The sequence below is a fragment of the Eleginops maclovinus genome, chromosome 6 (genome assembly GCF_036324505.1).
Source record: "Eleginops maclovinus isolate JMC-PN-2008 ecotype Puerto Natales chromosome 6, JC_Emac_rtc_rv5, whole genome shotgun sequence".
In the NCBI taxonomy this organism is placed as follows: Eukaryota; Metazoa; Chordata; class Actinopteri; order Perciformes; family Eleginopidae; genus Eleginops; species Eleginops maclovinus.
In genome coordinates this window covers 25,041,579-25,057,531 of record NC_086354.1, presented here as the reverse complement: position 1 = coordinate 25,057,531, position 15,953 = coordinate 25,041,579, and the positions used below count along the sequence as shown (strand labels likewise).

Genomic DNA, 15,953 nt, shown 5'->3' with positions numbered 1-15,953 from the left:
CAATACTCAAAAGAACTGTTTTAAATGTATAAGTATAGTCATTTTCCATTATACAATAAGACTTAAGCCCCTAATATCAGAGATGGGCTTTTATTTTGGAAGTTTGACAGCAAAGCAACCACCAGAAGACTTCTATTCTGAAGCTATAACACGTTTTCTTCTTCTGTGCCAGAAACACTTCTGATTCGAAGCATTCAAAGGCTTTATGGTTGTATGGCTACAGTGATATGACAATGAAAGTCCCATGCTCCTCCAACAATGCAACATGAATATATATTAGACATTAAGCAACGACACAGATTACAAGAAGAGAAGAGTATGAATAAATGAGTGCAAGATTATGCTGCAAGACCACTGTGCACGTACTGCAGGAGAAGTCAACTATACACATGTCGAATAAAGGTGATCCGCTGAGCCTGAGATTGACTTGTCAGATCTTTCCTCTGAGCGTTCACACTCTCACAGATTCACATTTACATCTCGTCACACAGAGCCAGAATGAATTAGCTGCTCCAGGTTCAGGATTCTTTTGTATTTTTACACCATTTGTCACCGGAAAAGTTCCATTTAAAGTGCAGGTAATGCATTCTTTAAAATAATGATCTGTGTAAAGCCAGGACTGGAGCACTGTGTCTTCTTTGTCCACTGTGACAGCTACAACACCACCGAAGAAGAGCCAAGGATCAAGTTCAGAAGACAGGGGAACCATGGTTTTAAACACATGCAGCATCCCCGCAGCGCCAGGACAATCATCCCTGTGAAATTACATTTATTTATTACAAACAAACAGCTCCTTTCTGTCTGCAGCTGTCAACAACAACAACAACAACAACAACAACAACAACAACAACAACACCCTGACAGTGATTTTCAACATTCAATGCAGATCTTTAATTCATTCCCACATTCTTAGCTCTTCATTATGCTGTGACATTGTTTTCATATCCCCCTGGTCAATAAGTAGCATGTTCCTGCACAAATTGCACCCCTTCTGCATTTTTAAAACCTTTAAAAAAATACATTTTGTTTTTAAGGGATTCATTCATATTTATTGTAAACATTATTTTCTAACAGTTTGTTAAATATGTATACATTTGTTCATTTTTGACAAGTTAAAATTCTTCCTGCTGTGTTTATTTGTGCACCTTTATACATTGCATATTAGCAATAAACCTCACTGCAAACAAACACTACAGTCAATGCTGCAAACCCGAAGACTTTTATTCTGAAGGCCAAATCGGAAGCCAGGGACGCTGGTGCATAGAATAAAGCTTATCATTTTAACAGCTATTGAAACGATTTCCATTGTCAAAGAGTATTCCTACAGTCTGGTACTTCTGCTTTCACTGTGGCACAAGATCCCGCCTCTGACTGATACTGGAAAGCATCCCATAATGACCGGGTTGAAGGGGTCCAAAGGATGGATCTGAAGCAGAGATGCGGTTAGCAGACCTGTCAATCAAACAGCAAACTCCACCTGTGAGCAGACAGGGAGCAGACTGCAGATTAAACAAACACACCCCTCCTTCACTGCCTGCTGCACCACGGGGATGGGGGGTATGCATTATTCACAGGCACACACACACACACACACACACACACACACACACACACACACACACACACACACACACACACACACACACACACACACACACACACACACACACACACACACACTGCGCATGTAGACTGTGTTTATCATGCTTCACTGGGTAAGTAACCAGGCTGTGTTGAGGTTGAAAATAGGCTACATTATGTATGGAAGAGATATGCCAACACTCACTCATGTACATAATACACTGTGTGTGTGTGTGTGTGTGTGTGTGTGTGTGTGTGTGTGTGTGTGTGTGTGTGTGTGTGTGTGTGTGTGTGTGTGTGTGTGTGTGTGTGTGTGTGTGTGTGTGTGTGTGTGTGTGCAACCAGCTGGAGCATCTGATCCAGGAGTACCGCAGCGCCCAGGCCAAACTCAGCCAGGTACACAGACTGCGGGAAATATCAATGTTTGATGTTCAAGGAGGAAGCAGGAAGCTGCTGACTTCATCTGATGTACTTCTGTTGAGTCCGTTCTAAATCTACAGCAGAAACTTAGTCTGACTTACTTATGAATTGGGTGGCCTTATTTATTTATTCACCTATTTATTGTTTATTATTGTTTATTTGTTAAAGGGCTTTATGTATTTATTGATTTATGTGTTTATTGATTTATGTGTTTATTGATTTATGTATTTATTGATTTATGTGTTTATTGATTTATGTATTTACTGAGGGGCCTTTTATATTTATGTAATGAAATCATTTATTTATTTATTATACATTTATTTATTAAAGGGCCTTATTTAAAATAAATGTATTTATGTATTTTTTTATGTTCACGTTTGTTCAGTGATTATTTTTAATGACCTGGAGGCGGGGTGTACTGTTGATCCATCCTCTGTGAACAAATAACCTGAACCTGAACAAAGCTGTGTTCTCCACCAGGCGAAGGAGCGCTACCAGCAGGCCAGCGGGGGAGTTACTGAGAGGACCAGAGTCCTGGCAGAGGTCAGTGAACGCATCATGACAATCGCTGTTTAAGAATAGGCAGGAAAATGTCACTTTGAAGCCTCACAGACGGCGGAATGAGCTCCCATGATGCGCAGAGTCATTCGCAACTGACGGTTTGTGAGCTCTCTGTGTTTCTGTTTCAGATCAGTGAGGAGCTGGAGAAGGTGAAGCAGGAGATGGAGGAGAAAGGCAGCAGCATGTCTGACGGAGGTGAGGCTGACGACTGAATCTCTGAGCCTGATCGAGCTGGAACAGATGAGCTGTGTGTGTGTGTGTGTGTGTGTGTGTGTGTGTGTGTGTGTGTGTGTGTGTGTGTGTGTGTGTGTGTGTGTGTGTGTGCATTTATACAGTATTCATTTAAATGTACAGTAATTAATTTGTAACAAGTGTCTACTCTCTTCTGACCAATGACAGAAAAATAAAAGTGATCAGCGACCCTCTTTTTAAACTCGTTGATTAGCTTTTATTTTGAAAGCTTTGACAGAAAAGCGACCGCTGAGACTTTTATTCTGAAGGCCACCGGAAGCCGTTGACGCTGAACTATCTAAATTATATCAGAAAACGCTTGTCGTGTTTAGAAGATTTAAATGGAGATTTTAAACAGCTTAGTTAAGTTTCTTAACTGAAGATGTGATTTAGTGGGATGAAGACGATGACTGTGATAAACGACATGCCGGAGACTAAGTCTGGAACATGTTTATCGGTTGCCTGACAACAGAGAGAAAAGGTAAACAAACCCGGCTAACAGCTAACAGCTAACACATGCTAACCAGCTAAAGGAGCTTAAAGACAGGATTTGTTGTGTTAATTCAGCAGTTAGTTTTATGAGTGGCAGCTGGTGACAGAGGAGGTAAGTAACTAAGTACATTTAGTTACTGTACTGTAAGTACTGTACTTATATACAATTCTGAGGTACTTGTACTTAACTTTAAAATTCAAACTAGCTGCACCTTTACCAGCTCTGAGAACACTTTAATGATCAATCATTATAAAACATATCAGAGATATTATTCTGAAATGGACCAATCAGACAATGACTACTTTTACTGTCGCTACTTTAAGTACATTTAGAGGAGAGTACTTTCTACTTTCACTGGAGGAACATTTAGAATACTTTTACTGTGACAGAGTATTCCTACACTCTGGTACTTCTACTTTACTCAAGTACAAGACCTGAGTACTTCTACTTTACTCAAGTACAAGATCTGAGTACTTCTACTTTACTCAAGTACAAGACCTGAGTACTTCTACTTTACTCAAGTACAAGACCTGAGTACTTCTACTTTACTCAAGTACAAGATCTGAGTACTTCTACTTTAACTCAAGTACAAGACCTGAGTACTTCTACTTTACTCAAGTACAAGATCTGAGTACTTCTACTTTACTCAAGTACAAGATCTGAGTACTTCTACTTTACTCAAGTACAAGATCTGAGTACTTCTACTTTACTCAAGAACAAGATCTGAGTACTTCTACTTTACTCAAGTACAAGACCTGAGTACTTCTACTTTTACTCAAGTACAAGATCTGAGTACTTCTACTTTACTCAAGAACAAGACCTGAGTACTTCTACTTTACTCAAGTACAAGACCTGAGTACTTCTACTTTACTCAAGTACAAGACCTGAGTACTTCTACTTTACTCAAGTACAAGACCTGAGTACTTCTACTTTACTCAAGTACAAGACCTGAGTACTTCTACTTTACTCAAGTACAAGACCTGAGTACTTCTACTTTACTCAAGTACAGACCTGAGTACTTCTACTTTACTCAAGTACCAGATCTGAGTACTTCTACTTTTGCTCAAGTACCAGATCTGAGTACTTCTACTTTTACTCAAGTACCAGATCTGAGTACTTCTCCCCCCTCTTGGTACGAAAGACAGATGATGGCGGATGAAGGAAGACGAGGGGAGGAAGAGGACCGTGGCCCCGGAGCGGTCCATCAGGTCTTCGTGGTGATGGAGGGTCTGCTGGAGAAGTTAAAGGTGCTCAACTATGAGGAGGAAATCCTGGCCAAACACAACATGAAAAATCTGTCCAGGTGAGAACCAACGGCACACTCCATTCTACGTGTAACTCTGTTTATTTGTGGAGGTTTTATTGCTCGACTTTAATTAGATCTTAGTTGTTACCTCTGTAGAGCGTCCTGAAGCACCTGATAAACGCTTGATAAATAACATGTTTTATTACACCTGATTTATTTTATGAATAGCTGCTGCTGCTTTTCTACCCGAATGTTTACTTATGTAAGTTGTAATAATTAATTTGCTCTTTATCTCTATCTTTACTTTTGCTGTAACAAAGTGTCCCCTCTGAAGACGACCCAAAGGGATCCAGAGTTACTAAGAGACGATGGTTAAACCCCCCCTCTGTTTCAGACACTACTTTGTCTCCAGTCCGTACCTGGCGGTGAACCCGGGCGAGCAGTACTTCCTGTTCACCGTCATCGCGGCGTGGCTCATCAACGAGGCGGGCCGGCCGTTCACGGCGCCGCAGGAGCACGATGAGCCCAACGCCACCGTGTCCAACATCCTGTCGGAGCTCCGGGCCTTTGTGAGTCACGCTGCACTGCTTTGTGTGGTTCTATCCATCACTGTGTGGAGGGAGAGGTTCATTCCTCTTACTGTGTTTATGTATGCACGGTTATCCTCCTTATTTCATTTGATCTTTTATTGCTCTCCTTTAAACTTCTGATATTTATATCAATATTTTTATTTTGTTTTAAAAAACTTTTTGTACATTTTAACTTTTATTTTATATTAATATAATTATTATTTTTTTCCATATTTTACTTAAAACTTTAAATGTTTTTATAAATATTATTATATTTTTATTTGTTTCATTTATTGCACATTTTATCATTAACTTCTTATGCTTGTATACATATTTGTATTTTATTTCACCCTAAAAATGGAGCAACTGTTACGAAACCCCGGGATAAAAATGAATAATCCTTATTCGCCGCATTGCATGTTCTGATGACATATTTTAATAAACTAATATAAGCCGGACACTCCTCTGACAGCTGGTTCCCACTTTATAATTCAGCCTCTTCTTGTGGAATAGCTTTCAGATTAAAAGCTCTCACACCTTTCATGATGAAACTTGCAGACACTCTGTCAGATGATGAGTGAATAAACAGATGAATGAAAGAGTGCTTCTGATCCAGACCTCAGACTCGGTCCACTCTGACTCTTCACAGTTGGTGCTGTATGATCTCGGAGAGTTTGTGTCACTGATTTACCTCCTCTCTTTTCCATCAGGGTGTCAAGGTGGACTTCCCGCCCTCCAAGCTGAAGTCCGGCTCAGGCGAGTTTGTCTGCTTTGTTTTGGACCGCCTGGCCGAGGAGGCTCTGAAGAGGAAGGGCTTCTCCTTCAGGAGGTACTCACTCATTTCTCCTCTCCTCACACCTCTTACAATTCTCAAATTGTTCCACTACTCCTGAGAAAGGATGCACAATCAACCCAATATCATTTGAGCTTTCCACAGTTATATTCACATGATGTACTCAAGATATATCGAGCTATTTAATCGACAGGATCCGCTCTACTGATCTCCTGTTTATAATAACACCTGTTGATTCTCATGTGTTTTCACTTCCTGTCCCTCCAGACCCAACTACCCAACAGAAACCACAGAAGAAGAGTCGGTGATCGAGGACGACGCAGAGCTCACGCTCAGCAGAGTGGAGGAGGAGATGATCGTAGGTGTCCCTGATTAAATAACTGCATACGTCGGGACTCCCCATCCTAAATATATTTTATTATATATATATTTTGCAGACAGAGGCGGCTGTGATGACAGGAAACAAGCGCTAAATAATCCAGGGTTTTATCTGTTTGACTTTGCTTATTGTTGCCTGTGCTGACAGTGAGAGGACTCCCTGTTCACCTGACCAGGGTCACCTCATAGGCTGGCACATACCGCCCCCTGGTGGCCAAATACTGAAGTTATCGTGGCTTCCTTCACTAGTTTTCCAAAGTATTTTTTTTTAAAACGGACATTTACAGTGTGTGACCTTAAGTTTATATTAACACAGATATTAGGCCTTTACAGGAATCTAAACAAGAGGCAGTACTCCAAATGAAATACAGTTAGGTTGTCTTTCTGTCAGATTATAAACGGTCTCATCCTCCTCACAGCTGTTTCTATATCTGTGTCTCTAAATAGCCTGTGGGACCACCATGGGAAGTGTAGTCTTTTATCTTCCAAGGACTACAAGAGAGGTCACTTCTTTTTGGCCAGTTAATTTTGACCTTTTGCACAAAACAAAAACCTGTAGTGCATCATAATGCATCTTTGAGAAAATATATACACAGAAGATTCCTTGAGGCTCTTCAGTCTCAGAAAATACCGCCTAAAAGCAGCCCTTTTTTTCCAAGATGTAAAGGAGAGGAAATAGTTTTAGGCTCTGACCGGCAGGATATTTTTTACAGTATGCTCCGTCTTTCATAAGAAATGTAAACCAACTTACCTGAAAACGTTGGTACTTCACTACTTTGCCTCCAAGTCATCGGGCTCTGGATCTCCTTCAACAGTCAGTCGATGACATCTACTCTCAGTGGAGGCTTTGAGGAGACATTGACGGCACTCCTGCAAACGCTTTGATTCACGAAAGCGAGCAAAACTCTTTGTTATGTTTGAAAAATGTGCATAAAACCCGCCCAGGGCTGCTGAGAGGCGCTCTGTCTGTGCAGGGGTACGTCAGCTCTGTCAGAAGAAGGTGTAAACTGAAGAAGGTGTTTTGTGTGTTTACTCCCAGGAGGAGCCTGACGACGAGGAGGAGAACGTGATGGACCTGGAGGCTCTGAAGTTACGCACCTGTCACACGGTCAGTTCACCTGGAGACACCTGGCGCATTCCAGCACCTCTTCAGGGCTGTGAATGTGAGTTCTGATGAAGCAGGCGGTGGTGTTTGTCCTCTGACAGGATGCAGAAGCCTCCTCCAAACCCGACGAGATCCTGGAGGCCACGGTGGACGCGGCGGAGTGGAGCCTGGAGGTGGAGAGGGTCTTGCCGCAGCTCAAAGTCACCATCAGGACCGACAACAAGGTACACTCACCTGAGATCATCCCACAGGTGATCTCTGATGCAGGAGCAGCCTGTTCTAACTCTGATTCTAATAAGTGTGTGTGTTTGTGTGTGTGTGTGGGTGTGTGTGTGTGTGTGCGCGTGCGCGTGCGCGCAGGACTGGAGGATCCACGTGGAGCAGATGCATCAACACAGGGACGGCATCAAGTCCTCGCTCAAAGAGGCCACGGTGCGTTCACTGACCTGCTGCTCTGTTGTCTGTTGGCTGTCTGCAGCTCCTGTCCATTATGTACATTTCTGACAATCTGCACCTGCTGCTGTGTGACACCTGTACTACACACACCTGATATTGCATCACACCACTTTCAATGACTCCCTTCAATGAGACACTACAGGTGAATAAGGTCAAATATTTCACTAACAGATATCACCGTGAAACTTCCCAGGTTTCTTACTGACGGTAAGATCATAATTATTGGTATTACAAGTTGTCTGTAATTGTGTGTTTAAATATGAAAAATGAGGCATTATCTTATTGAATATGTGCTAATTTGCGTCATTTTCCCGACAGAAGTGTGAAAATGTGGATAAAGCCAGGTTCACATTCGTGTTTCAAGATGTGGGATATCTCTTTGTTTCACTACCTTAAATCTGAAAATAGAGCCATGAAAATGTGTGGATGTGGATTGTAAAACTCCTACATGTTGTAACGGTGAATAGGGTAAACACTGTCACTGTCTCCATGAAACCTCCCCACATCCTCACTGACATTAACTCAATTATGTTTTGTATTTCTGATCTACCATCTCAACCCTTTTGAGCATCCTTTATAACCTCCAGCTTCTCCACTTCCTGTGCAGAGCTACCTGGACAGACTGCAGGAGGACATCGGTAAGACTCTGGAGAAGGTGAGCAGCCGAGAGAAATACATCAACAACCAGCTGGAGCATCTGATCCAGGAGTACCGCAGCGCCCAGGCCAAACTCAGCCAGGTACACCGACGCATGCACTGAGCCGTAAACACAAGAAGTAAACACGGTGCGGGCTCTGGTTCGGTCTCGCTTTCACAGACTGCGGGAAATATCAATGTTTGATGTTCAAGGAGGAAGCAGGAAGCTGCTGACTTCATCTGATGTACTTCTGTTGAGTCCGTTCTAAATCTACAGCAGAAACTTAGTCTGACTTACTTATGAATTGGGTGGCCTTATTTATTTATTGTTTATTATTGTTTATTTGTTAAAGGGCTTTATGTATTTATTGATTTATGTATTTATTGATTTATGTATTTATTGATTTATGTATTTATTGATTTATGTATTTATTGATTTATGTATTTATTGATTTATGTATTTATTGATTTATGTATTTATTGATTTATGTGTTTATTGAGGGGCCTTTTATATTTATGTAATGAAATCATTTATTTATTTATTATACATTTATTTATTAAAGGGCCTTATTTAAAATAAATGTATTGATGTATTTTTTTATGTTCACGTTTGTTCAGTGATTATTTTTAATGACCTGGAGGCGGGGTGTACTGTTGATCCATCCTCTGTGAACAAATAACCTGAACCTGAACAAAGCTGTGTTCTCCACCAGGCGAAGGAGCGCTACCAGCAGGCCAGCGGGGGAGTTACTGAGAGGACCAGAGTCCTGGCAGAGGTCAGTGAACGCATCATGACAATCGCTGTTTAAGAATAGGCAGGAAAATGTCACTTTGAAGCCTCACAGACGGCGGAATGAGCTCCCATGATGCGCAGAGTCATTCGTAACTGACGGTTTGTGAGCTCTCTGTGTTTCTGTTTCAGATCAGTGAGGAGCTGGAGAAGGTGAAGCAGGAGATGGAGGAGAAAGGCAGCAGCATGTCTGACGGAGGTGAGGCTGACGACTGAATCTCTGAGCCTGATCGAGCTGGAACAGATGAGCTGTGTGTGTGTGTGTGTCTGTGTGGTACTCACCATGGTTCTGCTCCGTCATCCAGCTCCGGTGGTGAAGATCAAGCAGAGTTTGACCAAGCTGAAGCAGGAGATTGTTCAGATGGACGTGAGAATCGGCGTCGTCGAGCACACGCTGCTGCAGGCCAAACTCAAAGAGAAGTCCAACATGACGCGCGACATGCACGCCACCAACCTCCCGGAGCCCGCCTCCGGGACCTTCTCTTAGCCACACCTCCACGCTGGGCCCCTCTCTTAGGCACACCTCCACACTGGGCCCCTCTCTTAGGTACAGCTCCACGCTGGGCCCCTCTCTTAGGTACAGCTCCACGCTGGGCCCCTCTCTTAGGTACAGCTCCACGCTGGGCCCCTCTCTTAGGCACACCTCCACACTGGGCCCTTCTGTTAGGTACAGCTCCACACTGGGCCCTTCTGTTAGGTACAGCTCTACACTGGGCCCTTCTCTTAGGTACAGCTCCACGCTGGGCCCCTCTCTTAGGTACAGCTCCAAGCTGGGCCCTTCAGTTAGGCACACCTCCACGCTGGGCCTCTCTCTTAGGTACAGCTCCACGCTGGGCCCTTCTCTTAGGTTCAACTCCACGCTGGGCCCCTCTCTTAGGTACAGCTCCAAGCTGGGCCCTTCAGTTAGGCACACCTCCACGCTGGGCGCCTCTCTTAGGTACAGCTCCACGCTGGGCCCTTCTCTTAGGTTCAACTCCACGCTGGGCCCTTCTCTTAGGCACACCTCCACACTGGGCCCTTCTCTTAGGCACACTTCCACGCCGGGCCCTTCTGTTAGGTACAGCTCCACGCCGGGCCCTTCTGTTAGGTACACCTCCACGCCGGGCCCTTCTGTTAGTTACAGCTCCACGCATGGCCCTTCTCTTAGGTACAGCTCCAGGCTGGGCCCTTCTGTTAGGCACACCTCCACACTGGGCCCTTCTGAACTGAAAGTCTCCTGATGTTGGATCCTTCTAAACCCTTTTTTATTTTTCTAAACAACAGTCAGGGTGTAATTGAATCCCTTTGACTCTTCATCCTGATTGTCATTATTTATTTCTGTTTTCTATGTTTATGGATAGCATTTGTTATCACTTGTGTGTATGAATATAAAATAAATGTTAATGCTGTTAGAATTGATGTCTCTGAAGGAATTAGAGTGAAATCTGCAAGTGGCCAGCACAATTTCACATCTTGTGAGTTTGCAGGTCTGATTATAGCCTTGAGATGAACTATTCTAACTGCTCCTCTAGACGGCAGATGACACACCCTGCCTCTCACTCAAAGCTACCCTTTCTGGAATGCAGTTAAAACTGTTAGACATGCAGGTAGGAACAACAACTCATTCAGTGCATTCAGTGAAGCAGAGCAAGAGGAGAGATTTGTTGTCCTTCAGAGCAGAGATTATTTCTCTTCAGAGAGGGTGGAAAGATCTGATAATCTGTAACTATGTTCAGACATGAAAACACATTTATCTATTTTTGCCTGAACATGCACGTGATGGGAATGGCAAGAACAGTAAAGGTAACAAGGTCATAAAATAGTCACATGACGTCACGTCACCACCGCTAAGCTAAAGGTGGCTAATGTTGGGTGTGATGTGTCATTTAGACACTTGTTTGCAACTTCCGTTTTCAAGACGAGGAAAAGGTTACAAATTCTCCAGTGACGGGGTATTTACCGACAAATGTGAACACTTACGCTTGTGTTAACCACAGACCTTATTTCAGGCATCAAATCAAAAATCAAAGAGGGAACATGAAGTGCAAAAATGCTGAGTCATTTCAGGGTTTTAGGACTCTGCAGAAAGACAAGTTGTATTTACATACAGTGATGTTCCTGGAATCATCGGGTGTTTCCAGTCCCTCACGGCTTACGCCATCCTTCAGGGGACCCAGCTGGTGCGTATATCACCCTAGCTTGTGTCTAGATCAATAGTCTCTTATGACTCCATTGCTCCCAACTTTTGAGCCAAAGCCATCTTGAAACCCTCCGGATGGCCATTCTCTTCATCCTCCCAAAAGCCCCACAATACTGAAGGCTCCGACCAAAGATCGAACTGCGAACCCCCTGAACCACACCTCAGCCCTTGACACCACCTTCCAGGTTCTTGTCTCCTCTGCTGCATGAACTTACTCTTGAACCAGGTGGAGCCTTTCCTTCCCTCTGGTGGTGTTTGGTTGGAGAGTTGGAAAGGGTCCTACACTCACCCCAGTCTCCTGTGAGTCTTGCCTCTGCTTTCTCGGCTCTCCACCTCCTACCCTTGCTTCAATCCCTTTACGTTTACTTAAGTCCCACTTCTGAAGTACTTCTCTGGCCCTTAGACCTCTCCTCTAAAGGATTTGACGGATTTGTTCTTGTGTCTGTGGAGTGAGATGCTGCTCTGGCTCTTTGGCAGCCCCAGCCATTTCCTGAGGTTGTTGTTGACCGTCCTCAGGTCTCAAGTGATCTATGCAGTCTCTTGAAACTGCATAGATCAGGAGGGGCCATGGGATTCTTGGAAGAATGCCTTGCTTTACACTTCCTGGGTTGGCCTGAACATTGCCAATTTGCAGCAGGCCCATGGATGGATATCGTGTCCCTCATAGAGGTTGCCTATATCTTTGACTGATGGTGATTGTTGGTAGGACTGTGCCTGCCATGTGTAAATGGAACGTGTGGTCCGCCTTCCCTTTCAACAGCACCATGACTCTTGATTTGGCGAGTTTAAACTGCACCCCGACCAACTCCATCAGCCTTTCTGCAGAATCCATCTGAAGTCTGGGACTGATCCCATGGTGACATTAGGGTCATCCATGAATGCCCTGATGAGTGGTTGCCGTTAGGTGGACTTCATTCAGTTCTCATCCTTCGGGATCCTCACCCCTTTCGCCACTGTCCACTGACCACACATTTACCCACTTCCACAGACGCAGCAGGAGTTTAGGACTGCTTGGTCCTTCAGCAGAACTTGCTTTGTGGACCTCCTCTCTTTGTCTCGATACGATAATAATTTGTTGTCAGGGAATTTGAATTGCATCACATCTCCATTTGCAAGGGACAAACAAGGACAACTATTAAGATACGATACAAGTTCAAACAACGTTTAACTTAACGTCTCGAAGACCTTTTAGGGTACATTTGACCTGGGAGTCCTTCCCTGGGAAACTCCAACAATTCTTACTGCTCCTTGTAAATGACAAATACCACACCTGTCATCTCTTTGGACTGCAGTAAAGCCTGTTCCATTTTATTTTCACACTCAAACAAAGCAAGCTACACCCTATCAAGGTATTTGATTGCTCCCTCCCCTCCACAGACCTGTGGGTAGGTACCAACAACATGTTGTTCCATGCAGAGGCTGTTTCCTCATTCACTGCATTAAGGGAGCGAGAGTCGATGAGAGGAGACTTGTTGTCCGTCAGAGCACAGAGAGTCATTCTGTTCAGAGCAAGTGAACATTTTTACTTCTGCCTGTAGCTCTTAAAGATCACTGAGAGGTGAAATGGCGCAGGGAGGAGTTCAGCTTGACCGGGAAACCATATCTTGTTCCATCTGTCTGGACCTTCTGAAGGACCCGGTGACTATCCCCTGTGGACACAGCTACTGCATGGGCTGTATTAATGACCACTGGGATGGAGAGCTAATCTACAGCTGCCCTCAGTGCAGGAAGACCTTTGCTCCAAGGCCCGTCCTGCTGAAAAGCACCACGTTAGCAGCTTTAGTGGAGGAGCTGAAGAACACTGGACTCCAATCTGCTCCTGCTGGTCCCCGCTATGCTGGACCTGAGGAGGTGGCCTGTGATTTCTGCACTGTGAGGAAACTGAGAGCCTTCCGGTCCTGTCTGCAGTGTGTGGCCTCTTACTGTGATCAACACCTCCAGCCTCACTATGTATCAGCTGCCTTTAAGAAACACAAGCTGATGGAGCCCTCCAAGAAACTCCAGGAGAACATCTGCCCTCGTCACGGCGAGGTGATGAAGCTGTTCTGCCGGACTGATCAGCAGTGTATCTGTTCTCTCTGCTCTGTGGACGAGCATAAAGACCACGACACAGTGTCAGCTGCAGCAGAGAGGACTGAGAGGCAGAGAGAGCTGGGGGAGAGTCGACAAAACCTCCAGCAGAGGATCCAGGACAGAGAGAAGGATGTGAAACTGCTTCAAGAAGAGGCGGACACCATCAACTGCTCTGCTGATACAGCACTGGAGGACAGTGAGGAGATGATCACCCAGCTGATCCGTCTCCTGGAGAAGAGACGCTCTGATGTGAAGCAGCAGGTCAGATCTAAGCAGGACAGGGAAGTGAGACGAGTCAGAGAGATTCAGGAGGAGCTGGAGCAGGAGATCAGGGATCTGAAGAGGAGAGACGCTCAGCTGGAGCTGCTGTCACAGGCAGAGGAGGACCACCAGTTCCTGCACATGTACTCCTCACTGCCAGCTCTCAGTGCATCTAAATACTCATCCAGCATCAACATCTGTCCTCTGTACTACTTTAAGGACGTGACAGCGGCCCTGTCAGAAGTCAGAGATAAACTGCAGGACATCCTGAGGGACAAGTGGACTGAAGAAGATGCTTTACTGCCACAACCAGAGCCAAAGACAAGATCTGGAGTTTTAAAATATTTCCGTGAGATCACTCTGGATCCAAACACAGCAAACACATGGCTGCTATTATCTGAGGGGAACAGAAAAGCTACAGTAACGAGTCAAAACCAACTCTACCCCAGTCACCCAGACAGATTCACTGATTTTACTCAGGTCCTGAGCAGAGAGGGTCTGATTGGACGGTGTTACTGGGAGGTGGAGCACAGAGGAGGCGTTTCTATAGCCGTCGCATACAAGAACACAAGCAGAGCAGCCGGGTTGAATGATTCTAGATTTGGACACAATGACACATCTTGGGCTTTAGAGTGGTACAAGAAGAAATATAAGTTCTGGTACAACAATGTCAAAATTCCCATCTCAGGTCCTCGGCCCAACAGGATAGGAGTGTACCTGGATCACGGGGCAGGCATTCTGTCCTTCCACAGCATCATCAATGACACCATGACCCTCCTGCACAGAGTGGAGACCACCTTCACTCAGCCTCTTCACGCTGGAGTTTGGGTTTATTATTATTCTGGAAAAACTGCTGAGTTCTGCAAACTCAGATAGGCAGAAGGGAATCACTGGTTCTCAGACGTTTTCCTTAAGGGAGCCTTTTTTCATCATTAAGTGAACTCACACTGCTGGCTGTTTGTTGTGGTGTTTCTTCAGCTGCCAATCAAACATGAGGGGGCGGGACTCTGACGTCCAGTCGTGGGCAGTCATGTAAGTGTTTGACTTTCTTTATCTGTGTTCAGCCATGGAGGCTCTCGCTGCTCATGGTGTCTGCAGGAACTCTTCTCTGTGTTTCTCTTCCACCGCTCTGAAGAGAGGAAGCAGCAGACCTCCTTATCCTGCAGCAGACCTCCTTATCCTGCAGCAGGAGGTTATCCTGCAGCAGCAGACCTCCTTATCCTGCAGCAGACCTCCTTATCCTGCAGCAGGAGGTTATCCTGCAGCAGCAGACCTCCTTATCCTGCAGCAGGAGGTTATCCTGCAGCAGCAGACCTCCTTATCCTGCAGCAGACCTCCTTATCCTGCAGCAGGAGGTTATCCTGCAGCAGCAGACCTCCTTATCCTGCAGCAGGAGGTTATCCTGCAGCAGCAGACCTCCTTATCCTGCAGCAGACCTCCTTATCCTGCAGCAGCAGACCTCCGTATCCTGCAGCAGACCTCCTTATCCTGCAGCAGACCTCCTTATCCTGCACACTTTGTTCTCTCATTAGCAAAGACAGTTATAACCTCGTGTGTTTGTTATCACAGGTTTTGTAGAGGAGTAATCATCCTGATCGTAATCAATAAGAGTGTGCTCAGAGTGAGTGATTGTGTGGTGAGTCAGCCGAAACCATCGCTCTTTTATTACTTCTGTATTTCTGCAGATTCTTATTATCATAACTTTAATAATGACACTTTATGTATTTAGAGGTAAAATCAAAGAACGTTGTAAAGCTCAGTGAAATCTGCAGTTTGAAGCATTTAAAGGACGATCTGTTTGGTGTTTCAGCCAATCAGAGACAGGCTCTGTATTTATCTGACACCTGTAATATATTGCTGATGAAGAGGATAATAGGGGACCTTTAAGCCTTACAATAATCAGTGATGATCATTTAATTGACGCGTTGTCCTGAACGTCACTAATTGATTTCTGTGCTCTATTGTCTATCAATAGTTTGTGTTATGATTGTTTGTGTTTATGAACATTCAATAAAATGTTGATTCAGATAATACTTGATGTCCTCAGAAGTCCTTGTCCTGAAATGTGTTATTTAGATATTTAGTCATTTTCCAAAATATTGCCACCAGATGTAGCTGCAGCGAGGGACGTGGAAAAAAGGGTTGATTAATAAAATGTTAATTAATAAATAAAATGTTAAT

The 15,953-nt window shown here is 44.4% G+C and overlaps 2 protein-coding genes across 4 annotated transcripts; both read left to right on the top strand.

Moving 5' to 3' along the window:
* Positions 1–1,919: 1,919 nt before the first annotated feature.
* ift57 (intraflagellar transport 57 homolog (Chlamydomonas)) lies at positions 1,920–10,653 on the top strand. Of its 3 annotated transcripts, XM_063886170.1 has the most exons (14): positions 1,920–1,977; positions 2,482–2,544; positions 2,691–2,757; positions 4,428–4,589; positions 4,927–5,101; positions 5,812–5,930; positions 6,162–6,252; positions 7,312–7,380; positions 7,479–7,601; positions 7,738–7,809; positions 8,441–8,572; positions 9,183–9,245; positions 9,392–9,458; positions 9,565–10,653. In XM_063886170.1, the coding sequence occupies exons 4-14, from the start codon at positions 4,432–4,434 to the stop codon at positions 9,744–9,746; spliced, it is 1,251 nt and encodes a 416-aa protein (XP_063742240.1). In that variant the 5' UTR covers positions 1,920–1,977; positions 2,482–2,544; positions 2,691–2,757; positions 4,428–4,431; the 3' UTR covers positions 9,747–10,653. The 3 variants fall into 3 exon arrangements, with proteins under 3 accessions (XP_063742240.1, XP_063742241.1, XP_063742239.1); XM_063886171.1 differs by lacking the exons at positions 1,920–1,977; positions 2,482–2,544; positions 2,691–2,757 and adding an exon at positions 2,971–3,274 and having other exon boundaries at positions 4,432–4,589; XM_063886169.1 differs by lacking the exons at positions 1,920–1,977; positions 2,482–2,544; positions 2,691–2,757 and adding an exon at positions 2,979–3,274.
* A 1,292-nt stretch (positions 10,654–11,945) lies between these two features.
* Positions 11,946–15,805, top strand: LOC134866170 (tripartite motif-containing protein 16-like). Its single transcript, XM_063886168.1, has one exon. It carries the CDS (start codon positions 13,002–13,004, stop codon positions 14,646–14,648), a length of 1,647 nt encoding a protein of 548 aa, XP_063742238.1. The 5' UTR covers positions 11,946–13,001; the 3' UTR covers positions 14,649–15,805.
* Positions 15,806–15,953: the final 148 nt, after the last annotated feature.